General features: G+C 42.1%; 2 protein-coding genes across 3 annotated transcripts; both read left to right on the top strand.

The window, feature by feature from the left end:
* The first annotated feature begins 693 nt into the window (after positions 1-693).
* On the top strand, positions 694-2,952 carry neurl2 (neuralized E3 ubiquitin protein ligase 2). 2 transcript variants are annotated; one of them, XM_080872597.1, is made up of 3 exons: positions 694-786; positions 911-1,710; positions 2,327-2,952. In XM_080872597.1, exons 2-3 carry the CDS (start codon positions 946-948, stop codon positions 2,477-2,479), a joined length of 918 nt encoding a protein of 305 aa, XP_080728723.1. In that variant the 5' UTR covers positions 694-786; positions 911-945; the 3' UTR covers positions 2,480-2,952. The 2 variants fall into 2 exon arrangements, with proteins under 2 accessions (XP_080728723.1, XP_080728724.1); XM_080872598.1 differs by having other exon boundaries at positions 720-1,723; positions 2,327-2,947.
* Positions 2,953-3,410: 458 nt separating this feature from the next.
* msrb1b (methionine sulfoxide reductase B1b) lies at positions 3,411-5,608 on the top strand. Its single transcript, XM_080873632.1, has 4 exons — positions 3,411-3,565; positions 4,167-4,309; positions 4,420-4,537; positions 5,107-5,608. The coding sequence occupies exons 1-4, from the start codon at positions 3,511-3,513 to the stop codon at positions 5,121-5,123; spliced, it is 333 nt and encodes a 110-aa protein (XP_080729758.1). The 5' UTR covers positions 3,411-3,510; the 3' UTR covers positions 5,124-5,608.
* Positions 5,609-16,418: the final 10,810 nt, after the last annotated feature.

Here is a 16,418-nt window from a genome sequence, read left to right as displayed (position 1 = left end):
GCAGTATTCACAGGAAAAAGTAAAGAAAAGTCGTATCTCATAGCATATATCTCTGCCGAGCAACACAAGAATATATAAACGTGCTTTTCATAACATTTGGTTGCACAGGCCACGATGAGCTCGCCGCCACGGTAACCCAAGTGACGTATTTTATTCTCATTAGTTTAAATGCTCATTTCTAACATCTTATTTCTTTTTTTTTTCACAGTTGCATAACTGCTCTAATATGACCTGGTTAAAGAACCAGATAGCTTCACATTATATTCTTTTATTTATACATAATAAGTAAAAAACCGCTCATCACATTCCTCCTTTAAAAAAAAAAAGTAATTCTTCTTCATATTCTCCACGGCTCTGTCTACCTCGGTAAGTTACTTTAATTGCTGCTTTACATAAGAATGAAATCCCAGTCTGTTTGCATGAGCTATTTTTAGAGTGCAGCCATGAAAGGCCAGTATTTTAACATATCTGCCTGGCATATGGTATTAGGATAATTACGCTGGTATATCTTCAGTACGTGGGTTTGTGAAATCAAAAATGAGCGCTCAGGCCCCGGGGGCTTCATCGCCCCAGCTAACCCCTGCTCAGTCCCTGTCTTTCTCCGTGTCTGCCGTGTGAGTGACTGTGGCCGTGCGAGTGTTGGCCACCCCCTCCTCAACACACACTCACACACATATCTTGCCATCTGTTGACATGTGCAGCTGTTCAAAAATAGCCCCTCTACCAGAAGCTTCCGTAAGTGGCCTGCAGATCAGCAGAGAGGGCTCCTGTCCCACGTCCATGCAGGTTGTTTTGACTCTACAATGACCACGTGTACTCTAAAACCACTGCAAGTTCATTTCTTTTGTTCATTTTTTTTAACCCCTCTGTTCATCTGGGGTTTTTGTTCTTTGATCATTTCCTGATCCAGAGTGGCTGCTTGAAGTGCTGCAACCAAAGCTGGAAATGGAGCCCGTTTCTGACCAGTTCATGCAATTCCACCCCATCCATGGTACCAATGTTCGACTGGACCACTCGGGAACCCAGGCCACAAGAGTAGAGAGCTTTGCCAACGGAGTTTGTTTTAGCAAATGCCCCCTGAAGCCTGGAGAGATTTTTCTAATAGAGATTGAAGATAAGGAGCTGGGATGGTGTGGCCACCTCCGGATCGGTCTGACTGCTAGGGACCCCAGGAGCTTAGAGGTGGTACCTGAATACTCCATTCCAAACTTGACAGATTTAGGGGACAGCTGGATATTTGCTATCACGCGCAACCATAACAAGATCGTCGAGGAGGCTGAGGTCCTAGAGCCCAGGCAGGGAGAACTGGTCGGGGGACGGAGGCTTGGGCGAGGGGAGGAAGAAGACGGGGCTGGAGATCAGGCAGATGAACGAATGGCCAGGAACAGAAAACCAAAGACTTTCTTCACCGACACCCACTTGTACATCGAGAATGTTCGAATTCCCAGAGATAAGCTGGTTGGTCGGAGCCGGCCCGGGCACTACAGTCACATTTTAGACGACTTGTATAAAACCAACGCCCTGCCTCCCACAGCCAGACGCAGCAGGATAGGAGTACTGTATGTGCCTAGAGGAGAAGGCCTGGCTGACATGCACATAGTCATTAATGGGGAGGACATGGGAGCTTCTGCAAAGAGAATCTCTACTGCGGGGCCTCTCTATGCTGTGGTGGATGTATTTGCTGCTACCAAGTGTGTTCGGATTGTCCAGGTGGAGTATGGATGTGAGTGTAGGAATGATTTTGAGATAATAGGATGCAAGGCACAGACATTGATTAGCACTAAAAAAAGATACAACACAGCTACAAAGGAGTCATTGTGTACACGCTCCTTTATTAACATCTTTGTGGTCATCTTCACAGTCACTTTGCATTTCTCTGTAGTTATTTAATCTCTTTGTAGTTGTCTGGCATCTCTTTGCAGTCTGTTGTGTCAAGTTTTTGTCATTTTGAGTCTCTGTGTTGTTGTGTTTGTGTCTGCTTATAATTTTTATCTTCTCTTAGTCAGATTATGGCTGTTTTTAGCCTCTTTTGGACTTTTTGCATCTCTTTGTGTTCATGTTGTGTCTTGTCGTGATTGTTCTCTGCATCCAAAGGGTCGTCACCTTTTTGTCATGTTGGGCTTCACTATGGTAATTTGACCATCCATCAAATATTAATGACTGTTTAATAATTTCAGTTGCTCAGGCTCAGGGACAGCTGGGCAGTTTGCATGTTTAGAAATTCTTTAGTGCTTTTTATTCATCTCTTATTTTCTCCATTGCCTTTAATCTGCTAAAACACTTTGTATTTTTTGTCATTTTCCTCTTCTCTTTTCTGTCACTCCAGTCTCATCCTTGCAGACACTGTGTAGGAAGGCCATCCAGAAGCACATTGTTCACAGGATGGCCATTGACTGGCTCGAGCTGCCAGAGGCACTCAAACACTACTGCAAGTATGAATGAAGGACACATGGACACGTGGATATCACTTAAGTGCTAGGTCCCATCAAGAATTTGATATTTATTTGGATGACATTTATAAATTATAGCGTTACACTCTTTTCACTTGGAGCTGACATGAATTGTTTGAGATGACAAGATCAAAGTAAAGTAAATTTAAATAGTTTGTTATGTGTCTGTTTGATTGATTAGTTTTAATGTTTGCATCACAGGGAGCATCGGTGTGTCACACATCGCTGTGTCTGTAATGAATAAAGTTGTTCCAGCTGCGGTGCAGCTGCTTGCAAGCAGAGGGTTAAATTCATGTGATGATCTGGTCACACGGAGTCATTTCCACATTCATGTTCACGTTTCACCCTTTGAAGCCTCGTCAGAAATGGTCTCAGTGGAAACTTGTCAACAATCTGTTTTTGCCTTATATATTTCCATGTTTGCACAAGTTCCAATAAGATGACTGCAATTATTCCCCAGTTTCCCAGCAAACTAAAAAAAAAAAAAATGAAGGGTTGCTTGATACTTTTTGCACTGAACTGTGATTTTCAGATTTACATATTTCAGAATAACAATCAATCTCCTTGTAAAGTTAAAACGAGTCTGGCTGTGGTGGAAAGTTATAATTAAATCAATCTTCTTAGTTCTTCTTCATCTGCCTCCATAACCCTCTGCATGTCCTCCTTCACTACATCCATGAATAAGGCTGTAATTGAATTTTTAAAAAGTATCACGTGGTTCCAATTGAAAATATGATGCTTCATTTCCGGTACGTTATGTTGGTTAATGTTTGCTCAGCCCATCAAACACATAAATTAGAGATAACACATCTGTTTCAGACATCAGACTCGGAGTAACACGACCTCCACCTGTGCGTCTGCTGTCAGACACTGACATCTAGTGGCCGTGGTAATAACGGCAGTGGGCGGAGCTCCCGTTAAATCCTAAGCCAGGATCACGTCACACGAGAGGAGGGGAAACCGGAGACGTTCCGTAATCGCTCCCAAACGGAGGAAGAAACACCGAGCAAGCTTAGAAGAGAGAATTTTCCCTTCAGCTAATCTATTTAGACCAAATATCATGTCCTTCTGTCAGTTTTTCGGCGGTGAGATCTACAAGGATCATTTTAAACCAGGTGAGCAGCAGGCGGTCCCGTTATTCGGTAAACGGTGATGTGATGTAACCTCCCCTGGACTGTAGTATATAAGTAAGGATGAAAATGAACTTTGAGGCATCATGTGACTGTAAAATTAAGTAAATCCTGTGCAGCATCGCAGTGGCAGGATACAGGATGTACTGTGGCAAAATCTGGGTACATTTATAAAATAAATGTAGCTGGATTTTACCAGGATCACAATAGAATAAAGCTGCTGTAATAGTAAAAACAAAGCAGTGATACAGCTTTAGAATCCAATCAAGTATTTAGCTACAGCTATTAAAGGGTGGTATGTTCAAACGATTTCTTCAGATGTTGTCATGGCACTTGGAGGAATTTTTGTAGCACACAGATTTTAGTTTTTGTTAATGAGCAAACAAACTGTAGAATATGGAGCAATGCTGGAAGGATTTTAGCCCAAAAAAAGTACAAAAAAAACAGCACGATCTCAGCTATTCAGAAAACAAAATAAACCCAGTTCTCTCTAACTACTTAAACATCTTTAGATTATATTGAATGTCTTTTTGCAGGTTGGAAATAAATAAAGGCACCAAAGCTTTTTTTGCATGTCCCCCTGCAGGAGTGTATGTGTGCTCCAAATGTAACCATCCGCTCTTCTCCAGTCGGTCCAAGTTTGCTCACTCGTCTCCCTGGCCGGCTTTCACAGAGACCATCAGGGAGGACAGTGTAACCAAGATGATGGAGACCCTCACCGCCTACAAGGTCCGAGTCACAACCAAGCAAAGTGTGCATTGCAGCAACAAAAATCATAATTACAGTCACCTGTTGGTTCCAACGGGAGGTTTGTGCACTCTGGTGTTGTGTGTACACAGGTCCTGTGCGGCAAGTGTGGCAATGGACTAGGCCACGAGTTTGTAAATGACGGTCCAGAGGAGGGAATATCGCGTTTTTGAATATTCAGCCACTCGCTCAAGTTTGTCCCCAGAAAAGGTAGAGAACTGTGTTTACTGCTGTTTTATAACAAGTTAACCTTGGAAAATCCATGCATGCAGGCAGAAAAGGTCACTTCACCTATATTATAAAACCTGCTTCTTAGCAATAATGCTTTGTTAAGCTGTGAAATGAATACTCCCTGTTAAAAGTTTTAATTGGTAGCTGTTTCTCTTAAAAGCAGAAAATAATAAGCATTGTCCACAATGAGGTCAGTTGATTCTCTCACATATGAAACAATCCTTTCTTGCAAAAACCACTCACCACTGGTGATTCAGGCTCGATAAGCATTAGGAAAAAGAATCAACTGTACACTTACTTGACAATATAGCTATTAGAAGAATATAGTGGATTTAAAGTACAATATTATTGAATCTGAAATGAACTGAGGTAGCAAATGCTGTTCCGGTTCTCTCGTCTAATAACTCGTGTGTCCTGATGTTGCTCCACAAAGTGCTCGATGTTTGAGATTTGACTGGTAGCTTCCTGTAAGAGTGAATCAGCATTTTTCAGATTTAGCCTCACATGCAATCAAACAACAACAAGTGTGTTTCTCTTCTCTGTCCAAGGTAAGGACAAGCAGTAAAGAGCGAGTGAAGTGTTTCGTGTCCAGCTGCTGTACCTGCTGCTCGGCTCGAATCCGGCGAACAGGTTGGGTCGGTGGGTGACGTGGATGGGAGAAAGGCCCCGGAGGGACGTCCTGTCCACTGAAGAATCTTTGACCGGGCCTGTGACGCCGAGCTCGGACCGCATCTCTGCAAATATTCCTTTACAAGATGGTTCAAATATTTTGAACACCTCATATTTAATGTGCATTTAGTCATTTACTCTCCTCAGCTGAAACACGTTGATGTGAGTAGACACACTTGAAAGCAGTTTCACTTCCAAAGACTGCTGTCTATTTAAAAATATCGACTATGCACCAAAGTCCAGATAGTCTGCCTGCTGTTGTGTTACTTGAAATTCATGCAGTAGCAAACAAATCATGACTCAGCTGATTTGTTCTTCCAGTTTCCAGTGTTTTGTTGCTTATGCGAAGGAAAAACCAAACAATAAATTATATTTGATAGAGTCCGTCTTTGTCTTTAAAGATGCATTTGCAGCACTTAACATAGCTACATTAGGGATGAACTTGCTTATTTAAATTTACCTTCAAAGTGGTAGAGCTGTCATTCTTTAGATTGAGCTCTAGATGGCGATATTGTCCTTTCACATGACATTCACTGTTTTCCACAAGTGAGGATTCCCTACATTTGCCCCTATATGATGCAAACGGTGTACTGTATGCTTTGGTATACTGCCTATGCGTGTGATTGATGCACAGGCAGAAATCTGTGTGTGTGTTTGTGGGAGTTCTCTGGCATTAATTCCTTCAGCAGGGGCTTAGGCGCTCTCTGAGGCCCAGCTGCAGGCCATATTCTCTGGGTTCCGGGGGTTGGCAAAGACCCTGAGGTTTAGAGGAGTAGCTCGGCCGCCTGGTGAGAGATTGAGGGCTATCATTACAAAGGAAGTAAACATACACCCTCGTGCACACAAAGCTCGACAAACGTGTCAGTCGCCACCCTCTCTCGTCCATGTCACAGACGTGTATTACCTCAAAGAGATGTATTATTTTTTTCCCACCTAATTGCTGTCACATGCATCGACTCGCTTTCTTTTTTTTCCTATGTGCAAAAACATGGAGCTGTACATGCCAAAACACACACAGAACACACACACTGAACTCCATTTTATTGGTCTCACCACAGACAAGTTAAGTTTAAAGCCTATTTTCTTTCCAAACATCACTTCTTGTAGTGTGCAATTACGAGAGGTCATCATAACATTGGGAGATGTCGATGAACTCTCACTGTCCGCAGCTTGAATATTCAGCTGCAAACATTCCATCCGACTTCACGTGTTCGCGCTGCCAAAGGTATTCAAATGCATTCAGGCCTCAGAGTGGCAGAGAAGCCTGACCTTCCACCGAGGTTGTTACGGCTGAGTGAATTTCCTCTTGTGTTGTCTTGGCAGGCAGACACTCAGCTTATTCTTTCAACCTCCTCCGACCACAGGTACAACATGCCCAGGACCCACTACAGTTTGCATACAAGGCGGGTGTCGGAGTGGAGGATGCCATCCTGTACCTCCTACACAGAGCCCACTCACACCTGGATGGGGGAAAAGGCACGGTCAGGATCCTGTTTCTTGACTTTTCCAGTGCCTTTAATACCATCCGGCCCTGTATGCTTCAGGAAAAACTGAACAGGATGGAGGTGGACCCCTGCCTGGTGGCTTGGATCTCCGACTACCTCACCGACAGACCACAGTACGTCAGGCTGAAGGACATCACGTCTGACACAGTGGTCAGCAGCACAGGAGCACCACAGGGAACTGTGCTGTCCCCTCTTCTCTTCACCCTGTACACCTCTGACTTCTGCTACAACTCTGAATTATGCCACATTCAGAAGTTTGCAGACGACACAGCCATCATGGGGTGTATCTGGGATGATCAGGAAGAGGAGTACAGAAGTCTGGTGAGGAACTTTGTCGCATGGAGTCACACAAACCACCTGCAACTCAACACCTCAAAGACTAAGGAACTGGTTGTGGACTTCGGGAGGTCTAGAGCAGGTCCACTGCCGGTTCAGATAGAGGGGGAGGAGGTGGAGGTGGTCAACAAGTACAAGTACCTCGGGCTGTGGGTGGACAATAAACTGGACTGGTCATGCAACACAGAGTACCTGTATAAAAAAGCCCAAAGCCGACTGTACTTCCTCAGGAGGCTGAGGTCTTTTAACATCTGCAGGAAGCTCCTGAGGATGTTTTACCAGTCGGTGGTTGCTGGAGTACTTTTCTATGCTGTGGTGTGCTGGGGGAGCAGCACAGCAAAGAAGGACTCATCCAGGCTGGAGAAACTGATCAGGAGGGCTAGCTCTGTGGTCGGCATGAAGCTGGACACTCTGGTGACAGTGGCAGAGAAAAGGACATTAAAGAAACTGATGGACATTATGGACAATGCCAGGCATCCTCTGCACACGGCCATTAACAACCAGAAGAGTCTGTTCAGTGACAGGTTGCTTCTCCCAAAGACAAGAACTAACAGACTTAAAAACTCCTTTGTCCCACACGCCATCAGACTGTTTAACTCCTCTCTGGAGGGGAGAGGGAGGGGAAACAGGAGGACAAAGGAGGGGGGAACAACTAAGCTGTAGTGCCTCTTCACCTCACTGTGCAATACCTTTTGTGCAATACTTTTGTAAATAGTCAACGGTGCAATAGACTCAATACTTGAAATGTGCAATTCACTTGTATTTTTTATTTTTATTCCTATTTATTCTATTTATCCCCTTTGTATATTTTATTTATATTGTCTCTGTATTTATATATATGTGTGTGTGTATAACTCTGTAACTTCTGTCGGTGCTGTGCTTTTTTGGAAATCGAATTTCCCAGAGGAACCCACCCGAGGGATTAATAAAGTTCTATCTTATCTTATCTTATCTTATCTTATCTTATCTTATCTTATCTTATCTTATCTTATCTTATCTTATCTTATCTAACTTAGCTTATTTGGTGGATGTTTTTACCCAAGATGCCGCACTGCACAGCATTTTGAGCAGAGGTGGTCCCGCTAGGAGTTAAACCCATAACTCTTGGCAGTGGTTGTCATGCTCTGCCTCTGGTATACTGTACAGCCCTGTAGGATAAGGTAAAAGCAGATACATCTAGGGGACTGTGATTACGACATCAGATAGCCGAGATGAAGTCTGTAATTACAGAGAAAGGAGCCCCATGGATCATCTTTGCTGTTATATTCCACGAGGCTGTGACATGTGGTTCATTCCTGTCATGATTGACTTCTTTCTTATGCACTCTTTGTACCTCAACGAGTCTTTCATATTATGCAGAAATTTGCTCGTATTTCCCACAATAGTTTTCCATAAAAATCTTAAGGGACTAACTCTTTCCAGTTTGGTCTGGGCATCATCTTTTTCTTTCCTTATTCATTGTCATCTTTAAACACTAGGTGGCATCAACCACCATAGACATCATCCATTTATGGTTAGTGAAGTCCTGTTATGTGTTAGCATTTCAGTGTTTTGGAAGCCTATGTGACGATCTTTGAAAGAAGCTTGCTACACCCTTGCTGACTAACAACTTGTGCTTGAGGAGTCTACCCTTGCTGGCTGTTGAAAAGAATAAAGCGCCTTTTTCGTAATCAAATCTGGAAGGTACCCATCTGTTCTGCTATCCATGATGCTAACATGGAATAACAGTGATAGCATGCTAATGTTTCCTGGGGGTCACTACGGTCAGCAGCTATTGCTCAAAATCTTTTATGTTCTTAAACTGCGTCCGCATCCCATTGGATTACTAATGCTGGTGTCAGTACTAATGCTAGGTGTCAGAAAGGAGCCCCCCAAGAGGAGTATCCAGGCTAACGTTGTTAGCTAACAACGTTGTTAGCTACTGAGCATGTTGTTTCACAGATAAATTTGCTCCTCGCTAACCACATGCAGTTCAAAATGCCAAAATAGCGAAGCCAGAAACGCTCATCTCAAGGCTTTAAAATAGGACTTCACACACAATTCAGTTAATAGTGGAACACTACATACTTCTTACTCTTATTCACAACAATTAAGAGGACTAGCCTGCAGCACTTTTTTCGTTTCACTCATGTATATGCTGCTGTATATATTCAGATGAGAAAAACTTTGGTTGTTTATAAAAATTCACAACAGAAAGATACATGTGACAGTGATTCATCATCTTTGCAAGCTACATATAGCCTGTAAGCCTTGGATTGATGTTGACGTGAAATTACTGTTTCACGCCAATTACTTATTATACAATTACTTGATATAGAGATGTTATTAATTGCTGTATGTGTGGTTATGTTTGTGCAAGTTTCGTCCAGAAATTTTGGCCAACACATTAAGAAGATTCAAACAGACATACATACTTATTAAATTGCAATGCCAATGCTAGCTATCTTGATAACATCCATAGGTTTTTATCAGGCATTGATGTTACATCTGCCATTTTTTTTGTTACTTTGTGTTTAATTGCCATCTTCACTTGTTTCAGTTTAGTTTCTTGGTCAGAGGCTTTAAAAATCTCAGATGTTTACAAAATGTGTTGCAGTCAAATGCTGCAATTGTCATTTCCACTGAGTGCCAAACTTTCCATTTTTTGAGATACACTACACTGGTCAAAATATAAAGTGTACTAAATAAAAGTGCGGCAACAGAAGGGTCTGATTTGAGACATAATAACCATTTTAATATTAGACGCAATGCTACATTTGGTAATTGGCCATGAAAATCTAAACAGAAAGAAACAGTTTCACCTCTTGTTGTTTATGGAAAAAAAAACGTCATCATATATATTTCTTTTAATTTATGTTGGCGTTTTCTGCAATATGACTAAACATGTCTGTTTTCTAATGGCACTATATCATCTAATTTTGCCCTCAAGAAAAAGAGTTGCTTCACAAAGGCCTGTGCTTACATGTTTTACAAGGATTTTTCTATTAAAAGTTGTCATCTGTAAATGTTCATAACACTACTGTCAGTGATCTGAAGTTATATCTCGCAGGAAACCAAACAAAGTTGCACACCTCTAAACCACAAATATGATAACTACCTTTCTGGTCTGAACATCTTTGCACGTCATAAAAGGCTTCCACTTGGCATGTTGTGCACAGCTACTTGATAGATAATTCAGCAATAATTGATCTTCTCATAGCTATCATTAACTTTAGCATGACTCATACGCATCAAGCTGCATTTGGGTTTCACCACTGATGAAATGAAAGACGCAAAACAGAAACAGAGTGCTTTCTCAATGAGGTGTGTGGACGTAGGACGTCTGCGGGTTAATGGCGACTCTCTCCGAAGGGCAGACATCACGCTGTTGTTGCAAAGGCGCCGCATTAACCTGGCTGCCCTGAAACATTTTAAGATCGAGCTAATGTTTGATCCAGTGAGAAAAAACATTTCTGTACTGGTGTGAAGAAGCTCAAATATATGTTACCTGTGCAGTGTTGTAAAAAAAAGAAAGGGTATTCAAAGAACTACACCTTTTCTTCCCCGGCCGTACAGATGAATCTTTCATTACAAACGGGGAGTTTATGGAGGGCTCTCCTACCACAGCTTAATTGAAAGGGTAAATGAATCCAAATTAGTGTATTTTATAAAAGAAAATGTTCTGGTCTACAAAACAAACACTTTTCAGACATTCTGCACAGCACTTTGGAGAAACCTAATGGAAAAAACCTTTGTTCTCCAATTTTTCCCAAAGCAGTAAATCCCAAGGGTATTTCCGAATAGACGACTTTTCACATTCATAGGTACTATTTTCTTTGGGTTTCTAGCCCACGGGCTCCAGATCAGATAAGATGATTATTCAAAATTGTCCCATCAGTCATCGCTGCCCCTGAGCCAAAAAACAGGTGGATGACATCATGGTTATTAGGGCATATTAGAGCCACTTGCTGAGCCAAAACACACACAAACGCCGAGACGCACATGCATACCCACATATCAGTTTTGCTATGGGACGGTGAAACTCTATTGTCTCGGTCTAGATAAAGAGTTAGATTTAACCGTTATATATTCAGCAGAAATGCCTCCTCCATAGGGGCGACTGTTAGACGACAAACAATTACCTGTACCTGCATCGCGGTATGTTTATCCTTCCTATTAGGAAGGCATTTTAAAATGGAGTATGTGAGCAGGAATGACTTGATGGTGCAGTTTAGTGTTGTGTTTTATTGTAATATTTTATTCTTGTAATTATGTCCATGTCATGATATATTGCATGGTCAGAGACTTTGCCTTAACGCCTTACTTTGAATGTACCAGAAGTCAAAGTACGAGTTTTGGTGGTAACAACTTGCTCAGTAGATGGGAAAACCCCCAATGAGAGATAGCATTTCTATCAGTTTGCTAATATGTGGTATATATGTGCTAAATGGTGCAGCCATATTGGACTCCCACACTATGAATCTATTTGAGATGCCAACAAAAATAACTCATTATAATTTTTGATATATTATATATGAAGCTTTAAATCTCAAACACATGTGCATGCTAGCAAAAATGTCACGATTCTGTATTTGTTTCATACTTTTTAAATAATATCTATTATATGTTTATCTTTTTTTGGTCTGTCGATGCTGTTTTTTGTTTTTTCGGTTGCTTTTGCAGTCTGTAGGTAGAAAGTCTTCAGAGCGCTCTATGCAGTCCTGTGAATTCAGTAGCTTGTAGAACCACCTTTACCAGCAATAACATTTTCTTAGTTTATCAGTCTCTCACATCATTGCGAAGTATAGTCTTTAGACTTTTCTTTTTATGCTCATTTTTATCCTGCATATATACAGAATTTTGCCATACTGTGCACTGTTTACATGCTAAAAAATGGAACAAAAAACAAACATCACATCACTTAATTGAGGCTTGCTGGCATTCATTTGTGCACAGCTCTCTGAAGGTCCCACCACAATAATTCAGTCAGGTTGAGGTCTGGAGTTTCGCTGGACCATTGCAGCACTTTGATTCTTTTCTTTTTCAAATGAATTAGCTGGGATGTTTGCTCCTGGGAAGATTCACAGCTGTCTTGAATGCCTATTTCTTTCTCACTGAAGAATGGCAGACTTTCAGATTCTTTTGGCGGTGGTCTTATAACGGTTGCTCACTCACTGTTATTCCTCCCTGACGTTGTGTTAACACGCAGCTGGAAGCTCGAGACCAACAAACTGCCAAAATGTCTGCTTTTATAGAGGTGCTCTCATTTGCTAATGATCACTCAATCAAATGCATTTCATTAGCAGCACTTGGCTGCTCCTTATCCTCTTAATTCCTAAGGAAGCAGAAAGGCTGTGTTTAGGTTTTTTTACAGGTCTTCTTCGTGTCTCTTTCGCCTTTCTGCACTTGTTTGTATACCGGTAGTTATAAACTATTTTTTACCCCCTTCTTGTGTACTAAAGAAAGTTTGAAGAAAAATTATTTTGCTTTTTTCTACAAAAATAGATGCCTTGAAGGGTTACTCCAACAATGCAGTGTCACTTCTATATTGCCATCTGAGTCACAAAGACTTTGAGACTGAGATGCACACTTTTTTCTTTTCTTCCTTCTTTTTTTTGTGTTTTTTTGTGTTTTTGTTAGTGCAACTCACTACCTTCATGGACATGCTATGTCTGAAAGTAAATACCCTTGTGCTTCAGGCGCCACACCTAAAGTTTGGAGCATCATCAAAGACATTTCAAAGCGTCATGCCAAATCTGTTATAACCTCATCCCGATGGTCATTTGACTTTACAAAGTGTTTTCGCAGTCTGAATAGTACTCATAATGATGAGTAAACCAACCTACTTGTGTAAAATTGGTAGAGCCTCTAATTGGCTCTGGTGCATTTATGCAACATTTCACTTCAAACGCACAACCTGATGGTGTTCTCCGTGGCTCCCCTGATAGCCATTTAATGATGTAAATCAAGGTAAAACATACTGGAGATAGAAAGCAGCTCCAACTTGTCAGATCACTAACCACTTGCTGTTTATTTACAGTGTTCTGGCATGGGCAGCATTGAAGTTCGGAAAAGCAGGCCTAGGCTATAAATTTGTCTGAAGATGTAAAACCATCTGAGTAAAAAGAGACAAAGCACGCTCTATGACCCGTTCCTGCTGGGTGAAGATCGTGCAGTCAGAAGTTAAATCATGCTGCAAACAGGATCGACCCACAGGCAGCTACCCAGCCAGGCAGTGGAACAAAAGTCACTCAGCATCTGGGCTGAATTACGTTCCATCCTCTGGACAAATCTCCACCATCCATCTTGATGCCCTGACGCCTGTCGACTTTAGCGCCCAGCTCCCTCGGCCTGCTGTGTGTCCCCAGTGTCAGCGGCATCTCTCGGGTCCCAGCGGACCCCATACGTACACACCCATACATCATGCTGCGAGATCAGAGCATTGAGCTGCTGCTCAATAAGTCAGCACAGACAGCGAGGTATCGACAACTTTCAGCTCCAGATGGGATTTGAGTTAAAAATGCAACAAGGGGCTATACTGGCGTGCTTTTCTTGCCAGATGTTTAACAGTGGCTTTGATTCTGTAAAAGGTCTGCTATGCATCTGTATAAAGTTAATGTCCTGGTATGGGGCTCATAAATATGTACTACAACATTCTTCATTATTTCTATTAAAAAGGAGACACTGTTTCAGATGTGTACCAAATGTATTTTTTATCAAATGGTTACTCGGTACAGCGAACTAAAGCTGAGGCCGGTTTATATGCACGGTTCATTCAAACCACTTTTGTGCAAAGTGTCACTCAGCCACATCTAAAGGCATAATTACGCCTTAATGGTCACACTCGGGGACAGCACGAAAACCCTGCCATCACAGAGAGGGCAGCAATCGTTCAAACTGGGATGAAGGTGTGCCATTTTCATGGTGCTGCACTTACTTGAACCCACAAGTGGCAGAAAGTATGAAGACAAAAAACAAGTGAAAAAGAAGCCCAGTCCTTATTACCTGCCCGATTGTTGCAACTGAATTTTGAGCTCTTAATGAGAATCTCAGGAGCAGTTAAAGCACACTGACAGTTAAAGCCTTCATTGTTGTGGCCTTTCTGATGATCCCAGTGTGTTTTTGTAATCTTTAGTTCTTGTTTGCTTTGTGTGTTTTCCTTGACCTTGCTTTATTTTGAAGTTTACTTCTTCATGTGGCTTTCTGTATTTTAACTTTCCACCATTGTTACAGCTGCCCACATGGGCAAGCCAAATGCCTTCTGGAGAAAGATTGTACGGTCAGACGAGACAAAGATTTAGGTATTTGGCCAAGAAGTGTGTTTGGAGGAGTAAAGGCCAGGCTTTAAAACCATAACACACTGCACCCGCAGTCAAGCATGGTGGTGGTAGCATCGTGCTCTGGGGCTGTTTTGCTGCCAGCGGTGGATAGAAAACTTAAGAGGGACGTCTACTTCCAAATTCTTCATTTTCACCTTGATGCAACAGCTAAACCATTGAAATTTGGACACAGTTGGGTGTTCCAACAGGACACACAAAATGCATTTGGTCAAGGTGCTAAGGAACATTTAACTAACTATTAGTGGGTGTGTACATATATATTGACCTTGTGTGTGTTAGAAAAGATAGATAAGTTCAAACTTGTGCACCAAATTCTTGTTTTTTTTTAAGTCATTAAGCAAATGGTTAAAGGATTAAGGTTAAATAATCATTAAAAGCCCCAAATTACCATGAGATTTATGCCCATGACCTAAGTATTCAAACCTCTGACCACAACTCTTTGTGTTTAAAATAGTGCCATCACTTTTAAAGAGTCAAATTATTAAAAGTATTTTTTTAATTACGCATCTTTCTGTGTTTTATCTCATCATTTCTGCTTTTAATATACCATTTTCCAACATTTTAAGCATCAGACATTAAGTTTCATTCTCCCCCTGTGTATTGGTTAAAGGTCAAACATACAGTAAAGAGGAAAAATGGAAAGTATCCATATTGGAAAAAGGAAAAACTATCCATCCCTCTGTGTCATCATCAGGCCAAAAATCTGTCTTAGACTTTACAAATCCCAGAAACATAACTCAAAACCAGTGTAAATAAATCCAAATCTGCTTTATGTGAGTAGGAATATACTTCTAACCTCAGTACGAAAATGTCACTTAATTTAGTATAATTTAGTGAACTGACCCTTTACCAGAAATATAGCAGGGGGAAGGAAAGAACTGAATATGATGTGATACAAAGTTTAAGCAGAAGTGCTTCATGGGATGTCTGGCCGCAGCAGGTAGAAGTGCATCCAGGTTTCAAGCACCATCTGCCCAGTAATCACCATCTGGTTTGCTTTCTGAGCCTCACTTCTGCGTCGCCGTGGATTCCTCCTGTCAGCACCGCTCGCTGTTTGTAAACATCGTCTTTTACTGCTGTCTAACTGCATTATCTTAAGTCCAAGAGCAGATAAGAGAAAAACCGAGTGACTGGCTTCAAAGCAGCCGAGCTTCCTGAACCGCAGCGGCACACGCTCCAAAGAAATGTAATCAGGGGCTTTTCTCCTGGCCATCGCTGCAGAACTGGTGCTGCCATACACTCTGTTGTTTGTGTGTGCGGTGTTAGTGGTTGAGGGGGTCATGTTTGTTTAGGCTCTGTCTTTCCCTCTGTGGGTACGTGTCACGGACGAGAATGCGGTGGACTCAAGAGCAGACTCAATTTGCTTAGAACTGTGTATAATTTATTGAAAAGAACAAAACGTGAACGGAACTGGGTTTAACAAAAACCATACGCAGAAAACTAAAGGAAATCCGTGGGCGGAGAAACCGGCGTAGAGCACGGGGAGACTTCTAACGGGAACTTCTGTAAACACAGGGGAGAAATGTTACTGAATGGGAAACAAACGAGTAAGGGACAAAGGTACGGAGTGCCAGTGAATAGTCTTGGGCTTACTTGGCGACCCTAGTCATTTAACGGGGAAAAGGCTGCCAGGGGTGTATTCCAAAGAGGGTCAAGAGTGGAGAGTCCGGTCCAGATTTCGAAGAGATGGAGAATACAGACTGAAGGGCAGGCTGAGGAGAAGTGGAGTATATAATCCTCGGGTTCCGAGCAGATGGGAGGACAGGATGGAGACCAAAAACAGCACTACTGGTGAGTGCGATGGGTGGAGAATCTGAAGAATACAGGAAACAAAAACATATTAACCCAAGGTCCAGATATACAGAGTCAGAGCTCAGAGGAGGCCGAGTTTACCACAGATGGTAGCAGGACGAACTGGCGAGGAGTGGCAGGCCGTGCTGGCTTAAAAACCCTCTAGGTGGAGCCCCGGAGATTGACAACAGGTGATGAGCTGGCCAACTCCACTCCCAGGGACAAATGACAGGAACCTGG

The sequence above is a fragment of the Rhamphochromis sp. 'chilingali' genome, assembly GCF_963969265.1.
Source record: "Rhamphochromis sp. 'chilingali' genome assembly, chromosome: 22".
In the NCBI taxonomy this organism is placed as follows: Eukaryota; Metazoa; Chordata; class Actinopteri; order Cichliformes; family Cichlidae; genus Rhamphochromis; species Rhamphochromis sp. 'chilingali'.
This window is presented reverse-complemented; position numbering and strand designations above follow the sequence as displayed.